Source organism: Aythya fuligula, chromosome 1 (genome assembly GCF_009819795.1).
Source record: "Aythya fuligula isolate bAytFul2 chromosome 1, bAytFul2.pri, whole genome shotgun sequence".
NCBI classification, from domain to species: domain Eukaryota; kingdom Metazoa; phylum Chordata; class Aves; order Anseriformes; family Anatidae; genus Aythya; species Aythya fuligula.
This window is the reverse complement of record NC_045559.1, coordinates 9,620,743-9,636,643: the sequence shown is the minus strand read 5'-3', so window position 1 is coordinate 9,636,643 and position 15,901 is coordinate 9,620,743. Positions and strand designations below refer to the sequence as shown.

At 35.9% G+C, this 15,901-nt stretch overlaps 1 protein-coding gene across 1 annotated transcript in view; it reads right to left on the bottom strand.

Moving 5' to 3' along the window:
- The window catches only part of SEMA3E (semaphorin 3E), a 75,769-nt gene that overhangs the window by 14,027 nt on the left and 45,841 nt on the right, over window positions 1-15,901 (bottom strand). Inside the window, exons 6-11 of the mRNA XM_032197087.1 lie at window positions 15,029-15,148; window positions 12,787-12,929; window positions 10,183-10,297; window positions 9,791-9,860; window positions 8,283-8,427; window positions 2,770-2,992 (exon numbers count right to left, since the gene is read on the bottom strand). Of these exons, the coding sequence (XP_032052978.1) occupies window positions 2,770-2,992; window positions 8,283-8,427; window positions 9,791-9,860; window positions 10,183-10,297; window positions 12,787-12,929; window positions 15,029-15,148 (816 nt within the window). The remainder of the gene's footprint in view (window positions 1-2,769; window positions 2,993-8,282; window positions 8,428-9,790; window positions 9,861-10,182; window positions 10,298-12,786; window positions 12,930-15,028; window positions 15,149-15,901) is intronic.

The window sequence follows — 15,901 nt, the reverse complement described above, 5'->3', positions numbered from 1 at the left end:
AAAATATATAATTGGTGGAAACTTTTACTTGGCCTTAAAAGACATTAAATAACATCTTCAAACTGATCATGAATAGGAACTTATACATACAAGTAGTTGCACATTGCTGTTATTGATGAGGGTTCTTACACTTAGAGAACAATCATGTATGCTAATTTGTTCCAAAGACATTGTGACATGCTCTGGCCTATCTGTCAACTAAGAGGCAGCTGAGACATCCTTGACCTACCTGATTAATTCAGGTAGTTTTCAAATTCTGGGCCAGAACCCCTTGGTGAGCAGAAAAATAATCTAAGAGAGTTAAAATTTTGAGAAAAATAAAAGAAATAAGTGTAGGCAGAAGCTGAGACCATCAAATTAGGGAAATATAAAGTGTCTTGAATTATAAGATATGTGTGTTAGACACTGGTTAGGAAACTACTAATTATACTTAATTTCTGGCAGCAGCTCTGTTCTTGAGGCAAGAATACCAATGCTTTCAGGGGTTCATTATGCACAGTTCTCTTTCTCTCAGTGAGAACTGAAGGTAGTAATCAAAGGAAGATGAAACAAAGAAAAGCTGCACTTTCAAAAAGTTTAAAGTACATTGGAATTTATATTTACCAGTCTCTCTGTCAGCACATCTCTTTCAGGAAATTAAAACACAAGAGCAGCATCTAGTCTTCCACCACTTCAGCCTTGTCTTGCAGACTATTATTATAATAGTCTTACTTTCCTTAGTCTGAAATCTGCCATCAACAATGCAAATATCGCTTCTTTTCTTATGTTACTTTCAGTCATCCTTGATTTACAGGGGAAATATTAAGCAGACAAGCAGTGGGAAAAATGTTCAGCAAAAGGCGAAAGGGATGAGAGGAACCATTAAACTGGGGTCATACACCACTTCTGAAAGTGAATAAGTAATCCATTTTGTGTTGGAATAGTAAATAATAAAAAGAAGAAGAAGAAGAAGAAGAAGAAGAAGAAGAAGAAGAAGAAGAAGAAGAAGAAGAAGAAGAAGAAGAGGAAGAGGAAGAGGAAGAGGAAGAGGAAGAGGAAGAGGAAGAGGAAGAGGAAGAGGAAGAGGAAGAGGAAGAGGAAGAGGAAGAGGAAGAGGAAGAGGAAGAGGAAGAGGAAGAGGAAGAGGAAGAGGAAGAGGAAGAGGAAGAGGAAGAGGAAGAGGAAGAGGAAGAAGAAATTTGAGCTCTGATTTTCATAAGTCCTTCTTCAAATCCTGGTGATGTGAAATGGTGAAAGTTCATTCTGACATTCAGACTTCCCTTTTGATAAATCTGCACTGATACCATAAGGAAATTTTTGCTGGGATGTAAGACCTTGTTTACTAATGTTACATAGAAGGTGTTGGACTCGGATGAAAGAAGATTAACCCTTTCTAACATTATACTGCTGAAAGAAGCAGTGAGGGTTTTGATGGGAGCTTTGCCAAAGTGGAGGTTGCAGGAATCATCTTAGAGTTTCTAAAGTCCAAATACCTATGATGAAATTTCTTGTCACCTGAGATTAGGCAAGACTAAGCAGCTGTTAGGTGCCAGTCCAGCCCAGCTCTAAAGTGCATACTTAAATCTCAATGGTTTCAATTTTGCTAAATAGAGTACTTGTGTACAAGTATTAGATATAATATCTAAATCATAAGTGCAAGTGCAAAATATTAAAAATCTAGTCACTGTTATTAAATCTGCTGTGGAAACGTAAGTGACACGATGTTTTATGGACCACACTGAGTCCAACACTGAGACCATACAGAAGCTATTTAAAAGATCAGAATACATCCCTAGTATAAATAAGCCTTTGTTAGTTTACAGTCTTTCTTCTTTTTAATGTTCTCTACACTGAAAAATGCTTTCAGAGGAATCAGAGGAATTTCATTAGTAAAAAATAATTCACAGTAAATGCTTGCCTAGACAAAATGGTCAAAACAATTTATGTCACCACTTCTGTTGTTAGCTTGATAACATGTGAATGTTGAATCCTTGGATTTTTTACAGGCAGATTAGATATGACTAAAATTGTGTCCAGTTCTAGGCTTTCCACTTTTTTTTTTTTTTTTTTTTTTTTTTTTTTTTTACCCATTGCTTAGGGTTGCAGAACTCTGTGACACATTATACCTTATTTATATTTTTTGGTAGGTGTTTAAAAAATCCTCTTTAAACAACCTTTATGTATCTTAGAAAACATCACAAAAGAAAGGCAAAAAAAAATTTGCAGGAAATTTCTAATTTTCTTTTTGAACCATAAATTTGGTTATAGTCCCCTTCCTTCCTTGAGCTGTGTCATAACCCAAGTCTGGAAGCTATCAATTTCTTTTTAACAGTAGCAGATAGATTTGTCATCTCCAGAAATGGAGGAATTTGAACTGATATTTCTGAAATTCATTGTCATTTCTATTTCTCCCAGAGTCTAAGTCTCAGCTCAGAAAGATATTGAAATACATGTTTGTGTTGTGAAGTTTTAAAAATAAGGTCAGGAATTGGATTAAAAGTTCTTGTAGGGTGAAGGTGGTGGTGAATACTATACTTAAGTCTCTAGTCCTAGTCTTTAAAAGTTTTTCTTACCATTATTTTTCTGTATTATGTTATCGCCACAGTGAACTGTATGTCTGGAATGACTAACCACTTCTGTAAGGCTGTTAGTGAAGATTGGCTCCATCATGCACAGAATTATTCTTAAAATGACTGTTGTATTGCTTCATTATTTTTGGACTGTAGGTAATTTCATTCATCCTGGAGGTCAAAAACCCGTTAAATCAATTGTATTCCTAGTTTACTTTACCTGTGCCAATGAACAAGACATCATATTGCCCATCTTCAGCTTCTACTCTGTCTACCGCTATTTGTTTAAGATTGTACTTCCCATCTGTTTTGACTAGTATTGGTCTTTTATGAACAGGCTTGATGGGCTGATACATCAGTGGATGACTCCTGGCAAAATGGACAGCTTCATCAGGATAGTCTTTGGTGGTAGTGTACAGACCTCCATTCACTTTGCTGGCACACTGCAAAAATATAAAACTCAGATTATCCTGAAGGTTTGCCAAGTAAATTGTCAGAGACTAGTATTGTTTTCAGGGGTAATGACAAGTCTACACCAAACCTGGCATAAAAACTAGCACAGAACTCCACCGTAGTCTACACTTTATGCATGTATGGATTATTAATCATGGGAACCCAGTCAGCAAGGTCTATTAATCAGGCTTTACTGAACAGAGACTTGGTAATTGCATGTTTAGAAATAGAAAACTTATATTGACACCTCTGGATTTTGGAAAAAAACAAAAACAAAACAAAGAAAGAAACAAACAAAAACACTACCAACACCAACAACCAGCAACAAATAAAAAAAATAAAAATAAAAATAAAAAAAAATAAAAATAAAAATAAAAATAAAAATAAAAATAAAAATAAAAATAAAAATAAAAATAAAAATAAAAATAAAAATAAAAATAAAAATAAAAATAAAAATATAGAGTGTTTATTTCTTCCCCAAATTCATACTGAAAATGTAATGAGAATGGCCATTGACAGAGTTAAAAGGGTTTCCTGCTTCATCAGAGAGACAGCCATGTAAAGTCAGCAGAATAGTAATACTTGAAATCAATCTCTACTCTAATTACTTTTGAATGCAAAATGTATTACCATAAGAAACTCAGCACACTTAAAAATGATTCCAGCAATGGTGATTCTTGATCTCCAGTACTCTAACAGTATTACATTTGATTCCAATTCCTATCTCATGATGGCAGTATTATATATCACAGTTTAGCTCAAAATACCAATGTTTACAATGATCAATCTACCATTTTGCAAATACACTTTACTTCAATGATTGATTAAAAGAGGCTTACTGCTTTGGTCAAATATGCAATTAGAGATAATTTAATGCGTTGCATAGAGAAGTTAATTTTAGGATGCTTTGTGAAGGATATAGTATTCCCTAACTGCACGTAGATTCTACATTTCCAATTTGCTTCATGAAGTCTAATTTAAACCATTTATGATCAAGCTGGAAATAGCTCAGTAACCATTTACTTTCTCCAAATATTCATAAGACAGTGTGGTTTTAAGAAGCATTTCAAGCAAAGCCACAGTAGCAACATTTCCCTACTTAAATTGGATTTTTTTTTCAATCAATAAAATGAAATAAAATACTCTTTGTGTTTACTAGAAACAGTAATTTAAAACTTGTGTTCAGCTGTAGCTGACAAGAACAAACTCCTGCACTTATCAAGTGGGGCAATGTTTGTTTCCACTTTTTGGGCTTAGCTTCAGGAAAGTATTTGTTCAGTGTTGACTTTAAAGTAATTGTCTAACTAACCTAGTAATGGAGTTTCATTGGTTATTTGAAATACAGAAACAGAACAGGAGCATGAAGATAGGCTAAGTCTCTGCTTTCCATGCACTGCACAGCATATCAAATGAATAGTCATTGTCAAGTTCCCTTTGCAAACTTCTAGCCTTAGAGAGATTTAATAAAAATAATCCTTCACAGGCTTTTTGTTTTTAATTATAGAAAATAAAGTAGTCTAGAAAAGAAACAGTAGACGCAGCTGTCCCTGAAGTCTATCAACACCATTTTTGAGGTAGCTTATGTCATTCTCAGAAACATTGCAGTCCAAATACACTAAGTGAATCAACAGAGTAGGATCCTAGTGTATCGCAGAAGCAATGCTTCAAGCAGACTTCAGAGAGCAGCAGATTGCAGAGCCTGTCAGACTCAGAGCAAATCCAGCAGTGGTTTTCTATTTATTTAGCTCTGAGCTCTCCTCTTATTCCTTATAGACTCTATCTTTTCCTATTCAATAGCTGAGATGAAAGTGCTGACTCGCAGAGGTGCCTAAAAATATGATGCATTTGGCTGCTTTTCACTGTCTCTTGTAATGGGAAAGGTAGTGAGATTCACCTTATCAATATGCTGACCTGTTCTTTGGAGGGTGAAAAAAAACTACAGCTTCTTGCTACAATAAAAGTGTTGAAAGGACCTCTAAACTATGCCCTTGAGGAGCAGCCAAAAATGAAGTAATCCTCTATTAACTGGCATAACCAGTTAATCCAAATTCGGATGTGCTCTGTAACTTATAGACAAACATGATTAAACCAATTAATGCTCAGGAAAGACCTGACTTCACAATTAACTTGTTCCATGACACTGGAAAAATTATTTGTTCTCTTCTTTTGTGTCTTTCAGCTCCTATGCTTTGCCTGTTAGAGAATCTACAATCCACTACGACCCAAATGTGGTCATTAAGAGGCAAGGGAGGGAAGCATTGATTTGGAATGGAATTTAATGCAACCTTCGTGTAAATCATTGTCATCTTTACTGAAGTGCTGGCACAGTGTTCTGTCCTTTCCTAAAAAACATCATTTAATCTTTAGTGCTAGTCAATGTAATGGTACCAATGTAATGACTACAATCCTTAATACTAAATTTCTGCCTGTGTTTAACTCCAGTTGAAATAATGTATGTGAGGTGTTCGTCTGCCAGAAAATTAAATCAATGCCACTTAAAAAACTTAGATCATGTCACCTTTTTAAAATAAATATCCATTCTGCAGTGCATAGATGTTACTGTCTCATGGCTTGGTAAAAGTGTAAAAACTGTAATTTTGCTATAAATAGGAAACCAAATAGGAAATCAATAGTTCCTTTGAATTACACTGTTTTGCTCAAAATTTGATAATTTACTTATCTGTTTTTACTATCTTGACTCAAAACCAATGATTTATTTGATGAACATCAAAACAAACAAACAAAAAAAAATGGTATTGATATCAGCACAATTATAGTGCCAAGATAGTCAATCATAATCACAGTGTTTAAAAATCCCAGTTTTAATTTTTTTCTGAGTATCCAGTTCTGTATTTGGACTTATGTCTAACCTCAAGAGAAGCAGAAGAAAACAGTAATTTAAAATGAGAGAGGACATGCATTTGAAATCATGCCACAGAGAGAAAAGCTGTACTGGCATGAACTAGATAAGCTAATAGGCCTTTTCACCTCTTATTCCTGTGATTCAGAGATAAATGAATTGCATAAAACGTTTACTTCTGCAAGTGATTGCTTTTGGTATAAAAGAGAATATTGATTCAGTTAGCGAAGGAAAAACAGCATTCTAAGTAATGCTCCAGTGACTGTTTATTCCAGCTCAAGAGAGTGAGTCCTTAGCCTGCAAGAAGATAAAAGAGGTGAAGTGTGAAAGCTGTGTGTGGGTTTTAGCCACATACTATGGCTATTAGAAATGTCTTTATGTCTCACAAAGACTAAAATCTACACAATACTGACATGTTAAATGGTAGACCTTCAATGAGCGTAAACTAAAGCAGCTTTGCAACACATAACAACTGCCATGGGTGGGCAAGTAGCTGTATTCCCAAAAGGTATGGCACAAAAAAGAAAGACTGGATGTGATGCTTCCCTGGGTTACCCTGGCCTTGCCTGTTGTAGGACTCCTCCTGATTTACAGCAAGAAGGGGAGGGTGAGGGAAGCCCTAGTTGTGACCAATGTCTGAAATGATGATGGATCCCGGCAATTCAAAGGACACCCTCATGTACCACTGATCTCTTCACCCCCTTAGGTGGAACATGAAATTCCTGCGTTAAGAATACAACATAGATAGAAACTTTGGAAACTCTTCAAAAAGAGACTGAAACAGAAAAAGAGCTTGAGATGAAGATTACATGTGATCACAGAATCACAGAATGGTTGATGTTGGAAGGTCCTAAGAAAGTCATCTTGTCCAGTCCCCTGCTCAAACAGGGCCACACAGAGCTACTTGCCCGGTATCAGTTATGTCTTTGAGATATCAGCATAAGAATTAGGAATTCCTTGTAGAAATTCTCTGTAAGTAATAAATTTGGTAATTTCTCCTGAATTTGTTTACCAAATGAAAAAATCTAAGTAACAGGCAAGAACAATTCTCTGGATGACAGCACCTGTACAATTTCAAGATATGCTGCAGTAGCTGCCAGATGAATTAGATTTTTGAAATAATTCAAAAATCAATAATTTATTTTCTTCACTGTTTTCTTCCATTGGGAAATTAGTAATAATAATAATTATTATTATTAATAATAAGTTCCTTCACAGATGCACCTACTGCATCTGAATGCAGCATCAGAACAACCTTCTGAAGGTGCCTCCCCATTGCCTGGCATCCTGGGATCATTTTTATCAATGATTTGGATGCAGGAGTGGAATGTATCCTTAGCAAGACTGCTGATGATACTGAACTGTGAGGTGCTGTTGACTCCCAGGAGGGACAAGATGCTTTGCAGAGGGAGCTAGTTGCATTGGAGAACTGGACAGTCATCAATGGCATGAAAGTCAACAAATGAGTTCTGCACTTGGGATGTAGTAATGCTGGAGATAGTTACAGATTAGGAGATGAGTGGCTGGAGAGCAGCTCTTCAGAAAGGGTTCTGATGGTGCTAGTGACAGTGGGCAACATGAGGCAACAGTGTGCCCTGGGTGAACTGCCAAAAGGGTGAACTTCATTTTGGGATACATTAAACTCAGAATAGCCAGCTAGTCAAAAGAGGTGATTCTCCCACCATATTTAGTGATGGTGCAGTCTCACCTTGAATATTGTGTGCAGCTCTGGGCCCCACAGAATAAAAGGATGTTAAGGTACTTGAAAGTGTATACTTTACAAAGTGTAAAGTTTACACTTTACAAAGATGGTAAAAGACTTGGGTTGTCCAGTCTGGATAAAAGGAGCCTGAGAGGTAACTTCGTTGCTCAAGAGTTCAAGAGGCATTTGGATAATGTCATTAATAATATGCTTTACCTTTTGGTAAGCCCTGAAGAAGTCAGGCAGTTGGACTAGATGATCTTCGTACATCCTTTCCAACTGAACCATTCCATTCCATTCCGATCTACTGTACTGTACTGTACTGTACTGTACTGTACTCTACTCTACTCTACTCTACTCTACTCCATTCCATTCCACTCTACTCTATTGCATTGCATTGCATTGCATTGCATTGCATTTCATTGCATTCCATTCCATTCCATTCCTCTTTGGATCCTGAATTCAAGTCCCATTAGGATTTTGAAAAACCCTATATACTTGACTCCCCTGTTTTCTTTTTGGAGATATATTGTTCTGGTGTTTGACAAAACTTATTGCTAAGTTTCCACACTCTTCCAGAAATGTTATAATATGTATATATCAAAATAAATATATCCTGGACTGTGAAGTCAGTAAGATTTATGCGTTACTAGCAGTTTGCTTTTTCTTCTTAAGTTCATTTACACGGGTAAAGAAGTGGAAAATAAATTTTACTTACTGAACCAGGTCTAGGATAAGGTACTTTCCCTTCGTACAGAGCCCAGTGGTATTCAGGTCCTTCTTTATGAGCATATGGTCCATTGAAAGCTGCTCGGACACTTGCCATGTGGTAAACACATACAGCATACCCTCTAAATATATTGCTATGAAGTAAAATTAAAAGACATTATTACAACAATATGTTACATTTGTTACATATAATACTGGTATTGTAATATGGTTAAAAAGAAGTCACACTGCAACACCATTCATGTAGAAAAAAATAATTGGTGTTTCTTATATATTTTTCTTGTAACTACTATGTGCAATGTTCTTTACAAGGTCTTTAATATATTTATATTCATAATACTTAAAAAGTGCTCAGTGCTTTTATCTGAAAATTTGAAGCAGGCTCTCAATTACTTGTTTATAAACAGAGAGGAAGGACAAGGAAATTATCTCTTTGGTCTTTGATGAGTGACTTAAACACTTAACCATTTTTCTTCTCAAAGGTTTTTCCTATTCTTGCTCCTTGGAAAGATGGGAATTAGCCAAGAACTGTCTGAAATGAACAGGAGTCTTTTTATATTGTTGAGTGAGAATGCTGGTCAGGGTTCATAAAGACCACACAATGTAGATCAATCCACAAAATTATATATATATAAATACATATATATATATATATATATATATATATATATATATATATATATATATATATATATATATATATATAAAATTATTATTGTTTTTACATTCTTAGTTCTGGAGAAGCAATTAATATTTTTTTTTGAAGAAATATCAAAGATCTCTACAAAAGAATTCTTTCTGAAGACTAGAAGGTGATTCAGATAATTTTAATGGTGTCAACCTCTGCCTACTGACACAGAAGTCCAGTAGGAAGTAATAGGTGACCACTTCCTTACAGGACTATATATTCCTCTCTTTCTTTGAAAACAGCAAATCAGGAGAGATAAATAATTGCAATAGCATAGCTGCTCCTTTCTACCAGTTACATCCTAAAGCTAGATCTCCAATAAACAGTCTTGCACTTGGATTAGGCTGCTGTGGAAAAGGAGGCCACCAGCAACATCACAGATAACATTTTAGGATTTACTAAGAAGTCAGAAGGAATTTAAGGTGCTATATACTTAAACTTGAAATACGGTCAATCTCTTAAAGAAAGACAGGTGGCTTTAATAGACTTCTTTTATAAGTGTGCTGAAGTGCATACATGTTGGCACTAGAAAATTTTCAAGCAGGGAAATATTTAGTTAATTAATTTTTTTTGTTTGTTTGTTTTGTTTTGTTTTGTTTTCTTGGAATCAGATTGGATTACTGTGTGAGACTTCAAGCTCCTGTCATAAAGCAGTTTTTTCTTTAACAAGAAAGCCCGCTATGGATGAAAAAAGGATTAAACTGTTTATTATATATTTACTCTGGGATATTTATCATGCAACTTCTAACTGTTCAATAAGCTGTTCAAACATTCTTCTACTGCTGTTATTATTTCTTCTAGTTGTTTACCTTGTAGTGTTGAAGAGGCCAAATATCACTGGATTTTTGTTATCACGAGTCTGCAGCAAAAACACATCCTCTGTAAAATTTAAATGCAGTGTTACTGGCAATAAACTACTTTTCTCAGACTCAAAAGAGAAATGTCATTACTTCTTAAAAGCATAATGTTATTTTACTTATATATGCTATGTATTTTTATGCAGAGTTTAAAAGCAATGTTTAAAGACAATGCAAGCAGTAAAGGCATAATTGATGATAATTAACTCCCCATATATAGAACTTCATATACATTACAAACAAAAGACTAATGAAGACATGTACAATATTGGATAGTAAGATGTGCTACAATGAAATATCATTTATATGATGGTTTTAAGTTTGTTGAAGTCTAAGATATTTACCTAATTCATCAAAATGTGTATCAATTCCATTTCTCCCAGGCACAGAGCAAACTAATCTGGTTTTCAGGAAAGTGCTCCATTTATTCACGAGCATTCGTTGTCCTCCCATATCATTCTGCATAAAAAGAAACAAACACTGATGGTAATTTGAATAAATCTAAAACCACAGACATGTCCACTGAATTAGCCACTCATTGTATCTTTTAATGTCAAAAGTATACATTTTCAAACCACACGTCCATTAGTAGTATTTCTCTGGAGTTGCTTTTCAAGTAAGATTGCATTGATCAAGTCCAGGTCTCATTAAGAGCTGTGGGTTTGTAAGAATTTCTTAATTCCGTACTGCATCCCTGCATAGGTTAAATATACAGCTGCTGCAGGCCTCTTATGTCTCATTTTGGTTAACTGGATGTAGTGAGTACATTAACAAAGTTTAGCTTTGCTTTAGAATCACAGTGCAGGGTTTAACGGACATTGTCTTAGAAACTGAAGCTCTGGATCTATCTATAGAGCTAATACAGCTAGAGTAAGTCTGAGGCAAGCATCTATAAGGTGTTCGAACAAATTTTCAGCACTTTCAATTCCTGCTTTGCTGTGGCTGTTGGGTTGTTGTATCAAGAAAAGGGTGCATGCTGGTGGGGAAGAAGACCAGCCAGGCAGAACACAGAGCTTTGTCTAGAACTCAGGAAGAAAAAGAGAGTTTATTACCTTTGGAAGGAGGGGCAGGCCACTCAGGAGTTCTACAGGGTGTTGTGAAGCTATGCGGGGAGAACATTAAAAAAGCCAAAGCCCAGCTGGAGCTTGATCTGGCTAGTGCCATTTGAGACAACAAAAAATTCTTGTATAACTACATTAGCAACAAAATGAGTGCTAAGGGGAGTCTCCATCCTGTATTGGATGTGGAGGAAAACATAGTGACGTAGGGTGAGGAAAAGGCTGAGGTACTTAATGTCTTCTTTGCCTCAGACTTTAGTAGTAAGACCAGTTGTTCTCTGGGTACCCAGTCCTCTGATCTGGTAGACAGGAATGGGGAGCAGAATGAAGCACCCATAATCCAGGAGGAAATGGTTAGCGACCTACGAGTTAGGTGCACACAAGCCTATGGGGCCAAATAAGATCCACCAAAGGGTACTAAGGTAGCTGGCAGAAGTGCTTACCAAGTCACTCCTTATATTTATCAGTAGTTCTAGCTATCCAGGGAGGTCTCAGTTGACTAGAGACTAGAAAATATAACTCCTGTCTACAGGAAGGGCTGTAAGGAAGACCTGGTGAACTACAAGCCTGACCTTGGTGCCAGGGGAGGTTATGAAGCAGATAATCTTGAGTGTTGTCATGCAGCACATATGGCACAACCAGGTGAGCAGGCCCAGTCAGCATGGGTTTATCCAAGGCAAGTCCTCCTTGATGAACCTGATCTCCTAAGACAAGGTAACGCACCTAGTGAATGAGGGAAAGGCTGTGGATGTTGTTTATCTAGACATTAAAAAAGCCTTTGTCACTATTTCCCACTGCATTCTTTGGAGAAACTGGCTACTCGTGGTTTGGGTGGGCATACACTTTGCTGGGTAAAAAACTGGCTGGGTGGCTGGGCCCAAAGAGTTGTGGTGAATAGTGTTAGATCCAGTTGGCAGCTAGTCACTAGTGGTAGTGTTTCACAAGGCTCGGTACTGGGGCCAGTTCTTTTTAATGTCTATATATATAAAATGGAAAAGGGGATTGAGTGCACCCTCAGTAAAAGTTTGCAGACAACACCAAGTTGTATGGTTGTTCTGTTGTTCTGCTTGAGGGTAGGAAGGATAGATAGAGGGATCTGGATAGGCTGGATCTATGGGCCTAAGCCAATTTATGAAACTCAACAAGCTCAAATGCTGGGTTCCTGCACTTGGGGCACAACAACCCTATGCAATGCTACACTCTGGGGGAAGAGTGGTGGAAAGCTGCATGGTGGAAAGAGACCTGGGGGTATTGGTCAATAGTTGGCTGAATATGAGCCAGCAGTGTGCTCAGATGGCCAAGAAGGCCAACAGCATCATGAACCCACATAAAGAAACGTACAAGAAACAGCGTAGTCAGCAAGATTGGGGATACAGTGATAGTCCCTCTGTACTCAGGTCTGGTGAGACCGCATGTCAAGTACTGTGTTCAGTTTTGGGCCGCCTCACTACAAGAAGGACATTGAGGTTCTGGAGAGTGTCCAAGGAAGGGCAATGAAGCTGGTGAATTTGTTCTACAGAGCAAATCTTATGAGGAGTGGCTGAGGAAAATGGAGTTATTTAGCCTAGAGAAAAGGAGAGATATCAGTGCTCTCTACAGTTACCTAAAAGGAGGTTTTGGTGAAATTGGGGTCAGTCTCTTTCAAGAAACAAGCAATAGGACGAGCAGAATAATAAGGTTTCTGAACTTTGTCCTTCTTTCTCAGCAGAATTCACCTTAAGCCCAGATTTTGGGACACTTTTGAGTTTTCTAATGTTTGAGGCTGTTTAGAAGCAGGGTTTTCATTCAGACCTATAATTTAATCTCATGTACATTAACAGATGCTATATTTGCCTGGGGAAGAACAACCAAAATGTCCACTTAATTGGGTTGTTAGAAAAAGGATCTTACCGCACACACACGTCCCACTCTGGTATAAATGGCATGACTGCTTGTCTCAGCCTCTAATGCTTTTTCAGTAAAGAAGAAATATACTTTGTTATCATTGTGGTCTTCATTGTCAGGAATCATGTATGAGCCAACAAACTTTGGTTCTTCAAAGGAAAACAAAAATGCATTGAGGTCAAGCTTATTAAAACATTATTTTATTTTTGCAATTCTTAGAATCAACTGGTGGGAAAAGAAAAAAATAATGAACTGAAAGAGTCAGGGATCTGTCAGTCAGAAAACTACCTGAGGGGAACATTGTGATGGAAAAAAAATGATTTTTTTTTGTAGGTGGGTATCTCTAGAACATGTGGAATGCATTAATGTCAAACTATTTTTATAGCTGTAATTCACAAATCAATATTCCTTTTGTATATGTGCAGGATCTCTTTCCAGTTCTGTTCTCCAGGGTTTATGTATTTTAATTTGTATTAGGCTGAAACCTGGCACTAATATTCACATAAAAATCTCTTGCCCCATACAAATCAGGCATACAAATGCTACCTTTGGAAACATAGCCTTTTAGTTAAAGAAAAATCTCTGGTCTATAATCTCAGCTAATAGGCATATTAGGACACATATCTTCATAGATAGAAGACACATTGTGTATATTCGTTATGAAATAAAAACCTTCTAAAATTTTCCTACTTTGACATTTCATTACAGAGTGGAAACCTACATGTAAGTACAAACTTCAGTCTATTCTATATACTTTTTAACCCCACACCAAGTTGAGCTATGAATGATTTCATCTCACAGAATTGCAGCAAATTTTTACAAGCTTTTAAAATGAGAATGTCGTTTGTGCAATTAGTACAATTTCTTAAGAAGCAGCTGGTAGTGTAAATATTTTCTAAATTTCTGTTCCGTATGAAAACAGTTACTGTGTTTGAAGACATTGCTAGAGAATTTTTGCTTGTAAATTTTCTAATGTGTTCTTCAAGGACATTGAAAGGACATTCATTTTAAGGACATTGAAAAATTAAATTTTGAATACAGAGTAAATTAAAAACTATTTTTAAGGCCATAATACTTATAATTGTATATTACAAATAATGACATCTACCAGAGAGAAAAGCAACTTTGCTTGCATATTGAAAGCATCTATGTAATTGTTGCTACCCATATATTTAAACACTCCATTCATCACTGGCCTAACTATTGGATGTATAGTGGATATCTAAACACATTCTAAACACATTTTTTTTTTAAATGAATTTAATTCAAGTCTGATGCCAAATTAATGAAGGAAAAACAAAAACAAACAAAAAAAAACATGTAGCAGAACTTTTTTTTTTTCTCTCTTCTGATTCAAGAGCGAACTGCCTTGAAATTTGAGAGGAAAAAATTCTGTTTGCCCTTTCTAGCAATGTTCACTGAGAAGATAATGCTCACCATATGAATTACCATAAAAGGAAATTATTAACTCTTTTTGCCAAACATTAGCTGTCACTATTGTCACTATATGTCACTATTATGATGAAATATTGCAATACTTTTGGAGTAAGAAAAATCAAGATTCTGGCTTTCCAGTACACAGAAACTTCTGTGCTTTGAAATTCAGTTACATTCCAGACTAAAGATCATGAAACATTTCATAAACTTACCAGCACAGAAATTTTCTCAATATTTTTCTTGTGCAATATTTTTATGTTTTTATTTAAAATAATCTGCTTTATTTTTTATTCTATTGGACTGCATGGTTATTGGATTTTTATTATTTTATGTTATTGTATAACAATAAGCCTCTTTAGCACAGAACTTGGCAACCACTCAGTTATTTGACTGCAACATAAAGATTAAATGATCTCATCTAGAAAAAACAAAACAAAACAAAACAAAACAAAAAAAACTATGTTCTAATTAAAATCTCCCATTAATTAGAGAATTTTAAAATATTATTTTAATTATAACTGATGTCATGAAACAGTATGGAATAACCAAAGTATATATTGAAAACATTTTTAAAAGTGAAAAATTAAGGATTTCAAAGCCTCACTTATTAAAACCAATATGCAATCAGAGTAAAGATTTCAATTTTTTAAACCTGGTGGGAAGTTAATGAAAAAAATCATGAAAAAAAATAATCATCTGTAATTGGATATGCATATTCATGAACAATGTCATTTTAATTTCTGATTAAACAGAAATTCTCTAGTCATCCAAAACACTGCTGGTTCTACATTCTTTCTTCTACTTGCTGTACCTTTTAACAGGCGCTCACTATCAGGTTCAGTTCGGAGGTGCGCCATATGATTCATGGTGCGAAAGACAGCCGCATCTCTTCCCCAGTAGTCACTGTACAGACCAGTAAAAAGTTCACCACCTGTAGACCATACATTAAACAAACAAACAAACAAATATGATAAAGCTCTACTTACTAATTTCATTGCAAATGATGGGAACTGCATTATAAACATGTCATTTGGATTGGCTCAAATTCAGGAAAGTGAGTCAGTAAATTACATGCAGTTCAAAGGGTTTATAGATATTGTATCAGCATTGTGGCACTTAACAGTTGGAACAGAATGAGGTCAAGAATTTCCAATTTCATTCATGGGCTCAACTTCATTTTCAAGACTGACAATGACTTTGGGATATATTCACACACAAAATGTGAAGTTATTGAAATAACATGTAACCACATTTACCACAACATTTTGTCACATCAGGTACCAATGTTCAAAGATCTCACTCTCATACAGTGTCTAGCCCAAGACATACCTATCCTTTGTCAACACCTAAATTGTCACCACTGCAAAGATTCAGATCAGTGATTTGTTTCTGAATGTGCACCAGTCTTGTTAACAAGGAGCAGCTAACTGCTTGTCCCCTAGAACTGGATTTATGGTTTATGAGTATTTTAGGGATGAGAAATGGCTAGCAAGAAAGCAATAGCAATTGTAGGGACAGAGGAAGAGAAGGGTGAGTGGGTAACAAATAGGAAAGTGAATGAAATTTGAATTGAATTGAATGAAAATGCAGCGGCAGGTTCCAAAGGATGCAGTGCTAAGGAAAAGAATGATGATAGCTGCATCAACCCACTGATTTAGGCTACAGTGCATGGATGCAGCTTAAG